The 15916-nt window shown below is 41.5% G+C and overlaps 1 protein-coding gene across 10 annotated transcripts in view; it reads right to left on the reverse strand.

The window, feature by feature from the left end:
• The window catches only part of camta1a (calmodulin binding transcription activator 1a), a 304500-nt gene that overhangs the window by 53696 nt on the left and 234888 nt on the right, over positions 1 to 15916 (reverse strand). For all 10 annotated transcript variants that reach the window (XM_017409572.3, XM_017409579.3, XM_017409577.3 and 7 more), the window contains one exon: positions 5857 to 5928. In XM_017409572.3, coding sequence (XP_017265061.1) covers positions 5857 to 5928 — 72 coding nt within the window. The remainder of the gene's footprint in view (positions 1 to 5856; positions 5929 to 15916) is intronic.

Here is a 15916-nt window from a genome sequence, read left to right on the forward strand (position 1 = left end):
AATAAACATAAATAAGGCCTGGATGATTTCACAATATTTGCAAGGAGGGAGACTGCTTGTGAAGTTCAACACAGAGTGAAATCGTTGCGGTTTTACAGCTAATACAATCTTGGACCGACGTGATTTCTACTCTTGAATGTAAACCTCCTTTTTGTGCACATCTGAGCTCACCAGTAAACTGAGAGTGAAGCAGAATATCATGTAAAATATTGGTGTCAATAACAATATTGAAGTCACAAAATGTAAACATGTCAATGGTTACTTTTTCTGAAAGCGGGGTGCATGACTGCAGACCAAGATGAATGTCAATTCCCCCTTACTGGCAGAGCCCTAACCTTTCAGGAGAACTGAATTATTTAAGCACCACATACCTGTTGTGGGACTCTGTTTCTCCATCTGGACTGGGGCCGGTTAGGAGGCAGTGTGAGTCTATGGCCAGGCACACCTCCTTGGCTGCAGAGGGAAAATGGCAAGACAAATGCAGCGGGGGATTTGTGATAATTGGCTGTGCTGGTGGGCCAGGCAACGAGCCTACAGAAAAGGTCGCAGGCACTGAGGAACAGATCAGTCTGCCACAAAGAGAGAAGGCTCAGTTTGCCTCTGGGGTTTTGCTCAACGTCTCTCCGTTTCTTTGTTTCGAGAGAGGGGGCTCCAGCAGGGGCCGGTAATTAAGCAACAGAGTGACCTTCTGTTTGTTTAGAGGACGGAGGCCTCGGTCTCACTGTTTTGGGCAGAGTTCAACTTAAAACTAACTATCTTTAGATGTGCCCAGAAGAGTTTAAAAAAGTTGCTAGCAAGACATGTGCATGAACACAGCGGATGGAGAGGGTTAGTGTCAGTGTGACGGCACATAAGGAGTAGAAGAAGAAGAGGGGGAGCCACGGGGACATGGCTCACACCCCAACATGCTCCTGAAACAGCTGTTCTCCTCATGGCGGAGAGAGTAGGGGCTTGCCAGCAGCAGCATGCTGCTGAGAGCACTGTGGTCTCCAACCATAGTGCAGCAACAGAGCGGCAAAGTCAGATACACACATGTGCAAAGACATGAATGTGTAAACACTGACAAGTATGCAGACACACACTCCCAAAGCATGTGGCGCCACCTGTTCTCCTGCCAGTCCAGTGTTGCTGTTCTGAATTTAACATTAACGTCAGGTAGTCAAGTCAAAGTCATACGCTATAAGTCTGAACTCGTACTCTGTGGAGATGCATTTCCATTTGATACAAACAACAGCCTGCATAGCTAAAGGCAATTATATTTCTGCAGCCTCCGTTTGCCCCGAGGTTGCAGACAGCCAGTCAAAACCTCACCAGGTTTTACTGACTCTCTCCCCTCTCAGTGAAATCAACAGAACAGTGCCCAGGCTCATCCATGATTTATCTCAGTGAAATATTCATTATGTAGCCTTGCATAGACTGGATGCATCTGATGTGCATCTGGACCTGACAGCTCTGCTCCGTCATCACACATCACCTGAGCCACTCTGAGTCAGGCACCTGTCTTCCACCGCTCATCGCAGTGCTAACGGAACTGATCCGAAAGAAAGAAGGGCTCTGATAGAAATAAAGAATCCATCTGTCTGCCTTTAGCCTGCAGGCATGACCACTGTGGAGCTGCGGTATCCTGTTCGCGCACCTAACGATGAATCCACACAGTAAAAGAGCTTCTCAACATTCCTCATTCAATTAGCCAGACTGAGAGAAACCTCTGTCTTTACTAGTGTTGGGGTGTGAAGCACAATGCGTACATGTGTTAGTCTCTCTTCACGATCTGCTGACTGCATTGGCTTGAGGTAGTTTTTGATAAATCAATACCACCAAAAAGTAAGAAGAAAAAAAAAATGTTTCAGCACCACGGACAGCACCGCACAGCTTAAAGTGCTAAGGGCTTTCCTTAACGACAAAGTTATCATTCTGCCTGTCCAATTAGGTAACCTTTGAATGAGTCTATAAATTCAAATCACTGAAATACTGTCTAATACTCCTGGAGTGATCACAGGGACAACAGTGACAACTCATTTTCCAACATAACACTAATTCAAGTAGTTCCAAAGTCATTATATTCCGAAGGACTAATGTAATAGGAAAAACGTAACAGCAGTGAATGATGATATTAATAATGTATTCATGTGAGACAGAGACTAGAGCGCCGTGGCCCAAGCTGCGAGAGGTAAGAGGGAGAAAGTGATAGCTCTGAAGAAACAAGGTCGTCAGCATTCCCTCCTGCCTTACCAGTCACTTCATTATCTCATTCCTCTCTCCTCTGCTTTAAAGCAGGAAAAGCGGGGAGAGGCTATTGACCCCTCTCTGTGTTCGTGGCAGGCAGCGGGACAAATGAAGTTTTCCCTCAGACCCCCTCCGTATTAATATCATAATTATCCCCACCTCCGTGGCCCCGCCGGCCAGCACAAACTCCACCGTCTGATTTGATGGAGAGGCACAAGCGGGGAATTACATTCGATTAGCACTAAACAAGAGAAAGGGACAATGGAATCAATCAGCGGCAGTAGGACAGGCAAGATTCTCTGTGTCATTGAATGTGTGTGTGTGTGTGTGTGTCTACAGCCTGTACCTAAAAAGACATTTGAGTATACTGTTTATGCACACTACAGCTGTAAAGGGGGTATAAATGATATTAGGATATTTATGATGAATATTTTTGCTGCAAGTGTTGAAAATTTACCATAGAAAACAATTTTATTATAAAATACAATAAAAACTGTAACTTTTTTGTTTGTTTAAAATAAATCCCACACAGTCCTCTCTGCCTCAACAGCAATTGGGATTCACTGTTTGCAACCCTTGGATAACAGCAGCACAACTTTCCCTCAGTCTCAGCCATTTGCCGGGATGGGCCAGACATTTCTAAAGTGGCCTAATACCATGAAGAGGAGGCGGTGGAGTGGTGGTGGTGGGATGACCAGATTGAGAGTGAGAGGTGAAAAGAACAAAAGAAAATGAATGGGCTGAGAGAAGACCCCCCTCGCAGGTCTTTATTCCTGTCCCCTGTCTCATTACCCGGGCTTTGACTCAATAAAGGGTGGATAAGGAGTGGATAAAGAGGCGCGCACACACCCTTGGTTAACCACCCCCCCACCTTTTTCTTTAAAACACCTTTAACCAATCTCACTCTGTCTGTCTCCTTTTAGGCTCCTCCGCTCTGCCACACATATATCCAAAACCGCTTTCATATAGCAACCCTATTACATTTGTCCCCCTTTTACAATTTTCCCTTGCTTCAATCTTTAAATCTTCCTTCCTGTTTAAATCTACCTGTAGTGTAACTTTTTTGAAAAGTTGTGTCCGTCTCCCTCTCTCATTCACCGCCCGTCTCGACCCTCTGTGTCCTCTGTGTTCCCTCCCTGTCGGTGATGTGTAATAGGAGTTATTTTCATCCCGGTCTCTCCGTGACTGTGGCTGCTGGATGGCTGAATATTTACATTTTTCACTCACTGGTGACCTTTCCCTGTTGCCGCTCCGGGAGCTCCAGTCTCCTTGCCGCTCTGATGTTGACAGACTACTGCTTGCAAATCTCATATGGACACAGCAAATGGTACACAGGGAGTTGGGAACAGAGGGTTCAGAGATTGGAGGAATGTGGAAAAGAAGAGCTAGTGAGGGAATAAGAAAGACAGTAGCTAAGCTGGCTGAAACTGGTTGAAGAAGACAGGGATGCTGAAAGTCTGCAGGCATCTGCAGGAATATGAACAGAGGTGTAATTCTTTCCGTCTAGTGTCAAAATTACTGTAGTTTCTCGTCCTCGCCCTGATGGTCTGACATACACTGCCTGAAAAGAGATGCAAATCTGGAAATGCATGTTTGTGAGGTTTCTTTTTGGCAGCAGAGGGGCACTGTTGTCTTTGAACGAATGGAAGTGTTTGTGCAGCTCAGAGCCTCGGGAGAAGTGTAAGAAGATCTGCTGAGCAGTGTGAGAGGCGAAGGCCAAAGATTCACTAAGTAGTTGTTCTTAGCAACAGGAGAGAAAAGTTGAGTCAGAGCACTCCTCAAAGTTTGATGAGTGTTTGTGCAGAGATGCTGAAAATGAAGGTTGTGTAAAAAAGGAGTGACCCAGTGTGACCCCAGCACTTGTTGCAAAGGGTGTATCCGTGTTTTAAATGTCTCCATATCCCTGTGTAGATCATAACTCTGGCTTGACTCTCGGTGAAACTGGTTCTGTTTCATTTAACAGTCATGCTTCTCAAGAACTAACTAAAGGGCAAGTTCACATTTTTGACCCTCTAGTACAACACTGCAACAATGTTTGTATGTTAGCTGAGGTTATTTCTGAAAACCCTCCCTATGATTGCTTCAGAAATGATCCCTTACTTCTGCCATTCAGTCAGTAATGGGGATAAAAGTTTCTAGCAAATTTGAAAAAACAAAAAACAAAACTTGATTTGATGCATTATAATATCCTCTATTTAAATTTGTAGAGCAAAGATAGTAGAATGTGGAATTTGTTCACAGGGAATCTCAGCTAATTGTACTTGTATAATCCTAAGTATCACATTGTGAAAAAAAGAACTTGTCTTAATAAAGACCTCTTTATAACACTAAGAAGTCCCCCAAATAATTGAAACCAGATTACAAAAAAAAACATCTTGTGCCTATAATCATTTGAAAATATAAGGAAATGAAAACTGCCTAATTATCTTTGCTGCCTGATAAGAAGAGATGAGCAGGGGCAACATGGAGCACAAGAGAGAAATAAAGAGATGTTGTTCAGAAAGTTTTGTGTGCTCTGGGAACCCTCAGATAATTGTAATTGGTATTTAGGCATTCTTAAAAGCAATTATATGTGTTTTTGTCTTTTTCTGATATAGTCTGCTCTGTTGTGTTGCCTAAAGTCGTTTTATATTTGATACTTAACCACCAAAGTCTTTTAGGTCTGTTAAATGCACCAAAGATAATGAGACAACTTAAACAAAATGAAAACATTACAGGCGAACATATGTGGTGAAAAGAAGAAATTAAAGGTATGTTTTAGAAAGAATAATTCCAATAATTTCATTTTTATTAAAATAACAAAGGTAACTTAAAATATTATTATTTTTATAAACTTGATTTTTTTCAGCCAACTTATTATGAGGCCTAAGAGGGAGAAGGGCATTATACTTTTTCAAGTTTCTTCTAAATGTTTGTACAAAATTAAAACCTCAAAATTATTTGTAATGGTTCAATGACAAAATAATCTTAAATTGTGGGGAACTCCTTCATAATTTCATTTAGTCTTAGTCATTATCATATATCTCTTTCACTAATCTGATGCAAATGAATCTAGAAAAGATATAATACTTGCACAGTCTCCACAAACACCTGGTTTCTGTTCTTTACTTCCCCTTAAAACTGTGTGTGACAATGGCTGTATCAGGAACCCTCTAACAGTAATGGCTGCCATGCAAAAAAGGGAATAATGAAATGTATTGGGTACGTGATCAAAGGACTACTATTTACAACCACTCTCAGTCTGCCGACTTGACGACCATCGGTGAGCACACTGTACTGTACAGGGAAGCTCTTCCATCACGCTTTTACTGCCCATCACTGCAGCTGTTAAGCAGAGGAGATGGCAAAGCTTTTAGCAGACTGAGATACCGTCCTGCTGGACGGCTTGTATGGGCAATGCCATCAGAAAAGTGAATGACTGGGAAAGATAAGGGAAATGGAGGCTGGGGAGAGAAAAGGGATAGAAGAGAGAGGGAAGGATAGGCTGACGTCCGCCTGCCGGCTGTCAAAGGTAAACGCTTCAACCTAATAGAGACTGATATCATGCGACTCATTCAAGTTTTTGTGGATAGAGAGGGAGAGTAAACTAAAGCCGGGCGAACTGTAAGAGAGGATAAAAAGAATTCTTACCTGGAGCAGCCAGTAGCACCTACGGTGGAAGGTGGGGATGATGGAGGAGTGGACGTAGCAGCCATACAAACACTGGAAAAGGGACAGAAAGGGGACATTTTATTAGAATAATGTGGAAGCAAAGGTTTGACCTCTCAGGTGCCTGTGACAGCTGTGATCTTTGAACCTCTTACCTTAACCCTTCATAACATAACTCCCAGTTGGACCTGCCAGCATATGGTCGAACTATTGTTCGTGAAAACAATGACCTGGATGAAAACTCCTCAGCACTGCCTTAGTATCTCTAGACAGTATGATTCCTTCCTTTCATGTCCCACTTCTCCACAAAGTATTTAGCAGCAATTTGTGTTGCAGTAATATTAACAACTTCTCTAATGGTGTAAGAACTTTGAGCCTCAGAAAATACACATTAAATACACAGTAAATATACAGTTATACAGTTAATATTGCAAGTAATCATGTTGGGGCTTTACCAGTAAGCAGTTTTGTTTTTTGTTGTTTTTGTCTAACTCAAAAAGTACAATATTTAGATCTTGTCATTATTCAGTAGTTGTCTCAATCAAAGTCACAAAGATCATTACTGTCTCCTGTACACTTTGCATCAGCAGCAAAAATCTTTTAGCCACAAAATAATACAACACCTAATTTATTTCAGCATCAAATTCAGCAGCACAGCGGAAATGTGGAGCTTCACAGTTGTGGAGGAGCATTAAATGAACAAGATTTAAAGAACCATGTTGCTGCCTGTGTCTCATCAGGCCTGAGAGGCTCTAATGTTTGCAGCTCGCCAGCCTGCTTTGGCTGGTTGTTAACATTCCAGTAAACTTAATTAGAGCTCAAAGAATGTTAAGTCAGTACTGGAAATAGATACCTAAACAAGAAGGCTTTATTTGAACATCTTGAGAAAGGTAACTTTTTAGAAAAAAAAAAAAATAGTAGTGAAAGTAACTTATTGCACTTCCAAAGTAACTAGCCCAATGCTGCCTAAGTGTTATCCTGCTTGAAAAGAACTCTTGACAAAATCACCCTGCAGAGGAAGCCGGAGCATAACTAAAGCACAGTGTTATTAATATCCTTATCGTAAACAGATAATACTGTGTCTGGGGGCTCATTACTGCAGAAAGAGCAAGGCAGGGCTGATAACGCCTCCTGGTATCTGGCACAGAGGCCAGGAGACATTCTTCACAAGCCAGAAGCAAAGGTAAAATACATTAAAGCACCAAGTACTGAGAGACAGCAGCAGTCGTTCTGTCCTCTCTTCTCCTCAACCCTTCTGGAGACACGTGGCCTTGGCTTCCAAAGTGACCCGAGGGGATGGTGGGCAGTTTCTTATGAACAGAAACAATTTACAGTACCTTTGCCGAGATTTACCAGTAAAAAATAGAGGCTAAGATTTTGTGCAATACAATATTTGCAGAAGGTGTATACGAGGTGGATTGCTCCTAAGACAAACAAACTTTGCTCCTGGAGGAGTGAAGCAAGCAGGCGGAGAGGGCTGTGCTTCATACAAATCCTCTTTTGCTTAAATGTTTGATAAGAAATCAGGAGAAATCACTACTGGGATGATCCAAGCGCTGTTAGAAAGAGTGCACATGCACATATGCACAGCTATTCTTTCAAACATGCCCATGGACACCCTAACATGGGATTCATTATTTAGCAACAGTACTGTATGTGTTCAATAAGTGAAGGTGGGTTTCCTAAGGCGCTGTGAATGAGTAGGCAGCAGCGAGGGGACGGGCGTTGGAGGGGGAGGAGAAGCGAGGGTGTCTTAATATGTGGATGCTGGACTACATAGCTTGGAGGACCAGATGATAAATAGGTTCCTTGAAGTGTTCTATGTGCTTGTCTTGTTTAATTAAAACCTAGTTAAAATGAGCAGGGCTCGCTGAGGAGGTTGGTCTGGATAAACATCGATTTCCCAACATCAAACTCTCTGATGAATGTACGGCTACAAAGGCAAGGCGCACAAATGAAAAGACACATTACACCGCTAAGAAAACACTCACAGATCTCACAGATACATTGGCACAAACACAGGTGTGTGTGGCTGTGTGTATGGAACACAATCACAAAATGAGGGAGCAGTTCACACACACCATCAGCCCTGTCTGTTTCTCCAGGTGTTCCATTGTTCTATTCACATCTATGTGTTAGCGAATTTCAATACTACCAAACTCTGCTTATGAGAGTTTCAGATGGTGAGCTCATGCAGACTGCCTCCTTTTCTTATGTTTTTGTACTCTCATCCATTACAGCTGTCTGGAGTAGGATGTGTGCCTCCTCCCACTCCTATAACTCTGCCATCCATTACTCTGCGCTGGCAAACGGACAGACTCTTCCTCCCACACCCACAGAGGAACGAACATCACATTACAACCACAAAATCTACACACATTCGTGCTGTGCAGGCTTGTGACTATTTATGTCATAACCTGTACTTTGTGCTCTTCCGATGGATTAGTGATGCAATGCTTTATGCTCTCTAAAGCAAGAAAATGCTGGCATATTTCACCACATTCTTGTGTTGCAACAGTTTTGTGAAAGGTGCTTACAAACAGAAATGCCAACATGGTCTGTTCAACACTTGGCATTTTGTGCAAACGCCAATACTGCTGCAACCCTAACTTTGCATTTGTTTTTACAGGACATAGGAAAATGTATACTTTTATAAAGTTCATGCCCATCCACAGGATAAAAAATATTTTGAATGTCTTTCTTCTTTTATTGTTGCAGCACGTTTTTTTTGAAAGTCTTTCATTTTAGTTTCTCTCTGTCTTAGGTATCCTTGCCAAAAGGCCCAGTTGGCTCTGATTGGTCAGTTAAATTATCAAAAAATGCGGAATGCCCAGTAGTTTTTGTTTGTGGTGCACCAAACTAACCACTCACCAGGCAAATTGTAAATGAGTTACAAAGTGATGCCACTAAGTAAAATAAAAAAGTCAGAACTATAAATTATTTTTACTTTTTATTCTGATTACTGAGCCTTTAATAATATTTTATGTTTGATACAAAATGCCAATAGCACTTGGCCCACTGAGAATGACCTGTGGTCAGGCTGTGTGCAGTTGGCCGGGAATGATATGACATGCTCGTAAGGACTGACAGGTCTGCTGCTGCAATAGGCCTTTGCGACTGGGGTGACTGGGGAGTGAATAAATTAGCCCCCAGGCTGCTCTCCTTTCTCTGTGTTTGTCCCATAACTCAACTACACAAAGCAGCATACCCGACAAACAAGCAGTGTAAAGCATAACACAACTGTTGCACCTGTCAGTGCCAATATACAGTGGGCATTAAATACATTTATGCACACACTCATATGCTTGTGAACCTTTACTCTCCTGTTTAAATCCCACCACTTCATCCTTTCTCATTTCTTAAAGCGACAGTTCAGCCCTTTTGAAGTGGAGTTCAGTGGGAAGGTTATCAACAATTAATATCTTTCCTGTCGTAGATAACTCTTTGAATGTCTACAGTTTGAAGCAATAGTTTAATTCTGACCAGATTGAAGAGCTAACAGCTAGAACGAGCATGACCGAGACCAAAGTGGATTGTTCACGAATGTTATTTTACAAATCTTTACATTGCCACTAATTTTGCAATCCCCAATTATTTACAGAGATTTCTGTGGTTAAATGGAAGCACAAAGAGTGGCAGCAGCAGCTAGCTGCAGCATTTCCTATGCAGCCTGGGTCACTGGCAGAGATATAATATTTCTTCTGGAATAAATGCATAATGCAAAACTGTTGGCGTGAACCACAAAGACATATTTAAAACAGCAACCCATCTTGATCTTGGCCCTGCTCAGATTAGCTCTTAGCTTGTCAGTCTTGGTCAACAAGCTGGGGTTGTTCAAAGAGCTATCTACAACAGGTAAGATATTAATTGTTCAAAACTTTTCCACAGAACACCTCTTGAAAAGACATGAATTATGCCAGAAAACAGCCAAAACCAATAAACACACAAATATTCAGACATAAACACTTACTGTCACATTCATGCAAACAGGATTAAGTACATTGCATAATCACAATGGACCAAGAGACAATGGGAGACCAAAATACCTGATGAAAGCATACCCATATACGCAAAGCTCATCATACTTGAGCGCTTATCAGTAATTCAAGACGCATATCAGTTACTGCTGTTTCTGCTGCTCTCTGCATGCTGAGCGTCTGGGTGACAAAGTGACGGCAGAAGAACCATTATTTGCTGTCTGTGAGCTGTGACAGATGACAGCACATCACAGGGCAAGCAATTAAACAATAATTATACACACATATCTTCTCATAGAAAGTGCAGCTTCCCACTGTGTCATCTTTGCACACTGGTACAAACATGGTGAAACAAATACACGTGAGCCCTCACACTCACACTCTTTGGATTCTCATGCAAATGCACACTCAAACTCATTGTCACACACATGAATGTGTTACTGGTGTGTTGTTATGTGTGTAAATGAGACACAGAAAAATGATAAGCTACAGTTAACAGAATCATTCACAAGCAGCATGACCATAAGTATTCATGTGCTGTCAGTGCAGACAGCATGAAAAAGAGCCTCGGCATTGTGTGGCCTCAAAAGTCAGACACTGATGCAGCAATTGGTGTTGCCACTCAAGCAAGTGGTCAAGGCAATGAAATGTTGGTGTGACCCGGTGAAACAGTATTATTGCTTAGAGTGAACATGCCCACACCTTCTCCTGCCTCATGGGGTGTCATCTTGAGCAGAGCTGGATCGTAGTTCACACAGGGCAAGAAGGTCAGACAGTTTGTCTTAAATAAAGCCTTCAGATATAAAGGCAGAGCCCCCACTTGCCCCCTGTCCTGCCTACAGAGGCCACCGCTGCCCCTGGCCTGCCTGTTGCCCCGCTGACACTTCGCTTACATTCATCTATCACAGCTGACAGGTGTCAGGCACAGCTAGAGATGGGCTTGTAAAATGAAGAGTCGGTGAAGGCAAAGCTGGCAAGCAGACACACAGTTAGATTGAGACTGAGAGAGGGGAAACTCTCTCATTAGACCATAATGATGTGTGAAGACAGTCCTAATCAGAGCGTGGCACCTTATTTATGTTGGCAATTTGCTGTTTTCCTGCCGTGATGCAAACATCCCACTGTCAGGGGCTGCAACACATTTGTCTTTTCTGTTGGACTGTCAGTTTCACAGACAAGAAAACACATACATATATTATTAGCGCACAGGAAAACATAAATAACCCGCTTGACTTTTTGGTGAGAAGCCTTTTGTAAATTAAGTTTTACACTGAAGGCATACTGCTTTCATCATGTCCAGACAGGTCTTCCAAGGTCAGTTTTCCAATTGACACACATTTGACTCATGTTCTTAGTCAGCATTTGTTTCAAAATATTACCCCTCTGGTTATGAATCCATTTCAGCTGGATGTTGTGTAAATTTGTCAACTTTCACCGTATCAAAAGGCTCGATTTGCAACATTATATATTTGTTGACATGGACATCCACCTGGTAAAGTCACTTCTGGCTCACTGCTTCATTAGAGGCAATGTATCATTTTGTGTGAGTGTGTGTGTCTGTCTGTTTATGCGCATGTTTGCAAATGTCTGTTCACAAGTATGCCTGGGGCAGGTGATACAGCCTGGGGCACAGCAGCATAAATAGAGCTCACACAGCAGCCAATCAGGCAGTAGTATCAAACTCTATCCGTGAAGGGAACGCAAAATCCATACTCAATAGAGATTCATGAACCATGCAAAATTCAAACTACCCCGGCCATTGACAGCATCCATGATGACTATTGATCAGCCAACGATTTCTGGCTCTAAACAGATGTGATTAGATGACTTAGTGCTGAAAAGTGCCACTTCCAGTTTGGAGGATGAGCTCATTTTCGACTGATACCATAATGCCCCGTATTTCACCTGCTGTCTTTACAGGCATAACAGTCCGCTGTGCTCTCTCCAATCGTTCAGTTGGAATCAAATTATCTATAGTGTCTGGTAGAGTGGCACCATGCCCAGAATGCCCGTAATATGCAGTATATCGCTTACATTTTGAGTTGGAGAGAAATGCGTGGCTCTAGTATGGCTTTGACACAATAAAAGTGGCTCCTAATGCAGCTACTGTGTCCTTTTAAAAAATTCTTCTTTTGCATGCCTTTAAATAAGCCGCAACTTGTAGAGTTGTAACAGTGTAATCTCTCAGTGAGTCTGAATACTTAAGCAACGGTTGATGAGACATTATACATAATAAATCAAAAGAGGCTTAGATTTATCTCCCCGGTCTTCTCCGACAAACCAGCTGCAGCCTCTAAATCAGTCAAAACCAAGCGGGCTACAAAATGAATTGGCAGGCCGCTCCCGAGCTGAAGGGGGAAAAAAATGGGAAACAAACCTAAATTCTTCAACAAAGCAAAACAAATGATGCTCTGGAAGAAAATGCGTGCGTTATGGTAATGAGTGGCCCTAAAAATAGAATACTTATTGTAAAATAAACACAAACAGTTGATAAACATGCTCAGAGGAGGAGAATTAATTAGCCATGCTGGACGTGTAAACACAGCCATACATCAAGTTCAAAAGTAAAACAATAACAGGACTGAGGCAGTTAGAAAGAAACCCCTGACCACTTGTAACACTGAAAACCATAATTCTGTTTTGCTTCAATCCTGAGGCTCAGAAAAACAACAAATTCAAGACTAAGAGAGAAAAGATTTTAAATGGAGGAAAACTGTAATGATAAAGCCGGGCAGCCGGGAGATTTATATTGAGCAGAGGAAGGAAAGTAAGAGGGTAGAATAGAGAGATACAATAGACAGACAAGGGGGTATAGAGTTTACTGTCATGGTTTTGCACATGCCAGAGGAAGCTCACGCACATGCCCATGTACGCTTGTCTCCCTGACTGAAGACACAGTGTCTGTTGATGCTAATGCTAGCCAGCTGGGCTCGCGGCCAAAGGCATTAAGTGGAATCGAATTCCACCAAACTAGCTTTAATCAGCAGGTTTTAAGGTTAGAATTACTTTCCCTCTCCTCCAGCCTGCTGTCCAAGGTTAAAGCAGACACAGACGGGGGCTGGGCGGGCTCAGCTAATGGGATGGAGTGGTGGCAAGGAGCCTACGACATGCCACCATACCACAACACACTAGGGCATAAATACACGCAGGAATAACAACAGCTATACACTTTGGTATATGTCGAGTCTTTCCAAAAATTATGATTATAATATACTAGAAATACAGTCAGTTTGTTTCAATGATATGGCAGAATAAAGGAATCATAACCATAATAACGGTTAGGGCAGGGGTATTAAACCAGTTAAAATGAAGCCCAAAATATAAAAAAATATCCTTGTCAAGGGCCAGTCTCCTTTCATTATTAAATTATTTTTTACTTTGAATAAAAATATGAATTGACCTTGGTTTTCAGATGTATTATGTCAAATTATCCATACAGAAATATAATTACCTTTTCCCTAAAACATATTACAGAGAAGAAAAATTGCCTATTGACTAAAGAAAGAAATCAATAAAAAGCCATCAGATACATTCATTTCTTATGTCGTGCACACTATCAGTAGGTTTTTGATGTTATTTCTCAGTTTTTCACATTTTATCAAGTCAGCTTAAAATAATTCCTTAAAAATCTAAACACACAGCTACAAACATTGCACTTTGAAATTACGACAAAATGCTTAAAAAAGAATGCAGACTGGCACAAAAGAAGTAAAAAGGTTTAATGTTGAAAATAAAGGGCTGATGAGGCAGCAATTTAATTACAAAAGATAAATCTACAAAATGGGCCTGACATGGTAGTAAAAACACAGAAATATTAGAAACAAAAAAGTCATGAGGGAACTTAGAAGGAACATCTCAGAGAACACGAGGAACAAATCAGAACGCTGGACTGAGGATCGAATAAAAAGCCAGGAGTTCAAGTACTGAGGGAGTAATGAGGTAAGTGACAACAGCTGAGTCTAATGGTTACTTAGAACAGGTGTATGATAAGGGGCAGGCCTGAGAAGCAGGGCTGACAGAAAAAATGCAGTGAGAATGACTGAAAACACAGGGAGACACAGGAAACGAATTAAAAACAAAGGATCTAAAAAACAACAGAATATCAACATGAAAAGAATAAAACAAAACAGTACAAAATAACCACAGAACCCCCCCGCCCCCCCCAAAAATCCCAGATTATAACAAATTCACATGCGTAAGGCAAATAACTGATGGCTTTTCTTGGTTTATGTGCAAAAGTTTGATTGGTTCTATTCAGACATTTGTAGTTCCTCTTTCCACATCAACATCAAATAAGTTACTAAGAAATTCGAGCTACATTTTCACAACTTTAAAGTTGGCTAAATGTTATGTGAAGTCTTCAGCAAACATGCTGAAAACAAGAATTAACACACCAAATTTGTTGCGAAAAGGCAGACCGGTTCATGTACACTGAAAATATTATCCGTTGGCCTTCAGTTTGACATGTGTTGGACAGTAGTTTTATCTTTAGCTGAGCATGTGAATAACTTTGCAAACAACATGGGCTTTTTTAAGTATTCTGGATTGACAAAATCTATATAATCTTTATGTTAACATGATTTATGTAGACAAGTGAAGGATAGAAGAACACAGCTCTGTGTAAACAGAACAAATAAACAAACTTTGACAGGTTTTGCCAGGGTAGCTACAGTACATCTGTTTAGACTGCTTTGCTGCATAACACCAGCTCATTTAAACAGAAACAGAGTTGACACGGTTACTCTAGATGAGTGAGTATGTCAGGCTGTTTTTTTTTGTACTTTACGAACAGACCATGGAGGTCTTGCCATGACCTCGGTGTACTACAGCAGTCAACACATTGATGCCTGTCAACAAAAGAAAACTCTGAAACCTTGCAGCACTCCTGTCAGCTTCTTAAAAGTCAAACTGTGTGTGTCTCTAAGTGCTCACACTATAAGACGAGGCCAACAAATGTAACTGTTAGGAAATGTCCTTTTTCCACTTTCCTCTCTCTGGCTTTCGTTTTCTCATATTGGTTGACGTTCCTTCACACAGAAGAACATGGCCTTACTTTGGAGATGGAAAACTTCGTAAATCAAATCATGTCATTGAAATGTTTTCAAACTTAGGCTTAAATTCGAGGTGTGCTAAGAAATCAAAGAAGCTTTTGTTAAAAATGTCTCAGAGGTTAAAAAAAAATCCTCAGATGAAAGATAGCTATATTCAATAGGTGTACCTGCAAATGGAAACAGGTCATTATCTTAAGATACCACTTCCTTATCACGTAACCTCTGAGCTGACCTACAGATCACCTGTCTTGAACAGACAGGAAAAAATGTCTTCCAGCAAAAAGAGTAATGAGCATCTCTTAGCATTACAAGCTAGGTCAAACACGACAGGCACTTCATTCTATTAAAAGTTGAGTAATGGACACAGCAAAGGGTTATGGAGACACGGTGTAAAGACACGGGGTCAGAAGCCACATTTCAGCTGTCATTTTAGTGGGTATGGAAACAGCTGAGTATGGGGAGAGTTTCCTGTACCTAATCTCTTCTCTGCTCTTAGTGAAACGAAAATGTGTGCGCTGGAGAACGGCCAAAGAGATGTCAACACAAAACATGTATTCATGTACCTCCAAGAAAAACAGAAAAGAGGCTGACAGGTACAGATGTAGCAGTGCTCACAGTAAAATAAAAAAAGTCAACAACACACACACACAAAAAAAAAAGCATACGTGGTTCTTATCTTAATAACAAATTAGCTGCGCCGTCACACTCTGATTCCGATCCCGCTTATTAAACGCCGACGGTCGAGTCTGAGCCTGTCGGACCGCCTTTTAACCTTCACTTGTGTTAGCTAAGGTAAGGATGAAAGTGTGGGGAGAAGGGGAGCATGTCCTTTGCATTAATGAGCGCAAACATCTAACCCATCATTTTCTGCTAAAACACACACACACACGTGGTAGAGACCTGCTGAAGATGACGTCACAGGCTTGGCCTCCCTGCTGTGGATTATGCCAGGCCGACATGCTGCTTAATTGTAGGAGAGAGTACAGATTTGTAATGCTGCACAGTTCTGTTAGG

This window comes from Kryptolebias marmoratus, linkage group LG8 (assembly GCF_001649575.2).
Source record: "Kryptolebias marmoratus isolate JLee-2015 linkage group LG8, ASM164957v2, whole genome shotgun sequence".
Classification (NCBI taxonomy): Eukaryota; Metazoa; Chordata; class Actinopteri; order Cyprinodontiformes; family Rivulidae; genus Kryptolebias; species Kryptolebias marmoratus.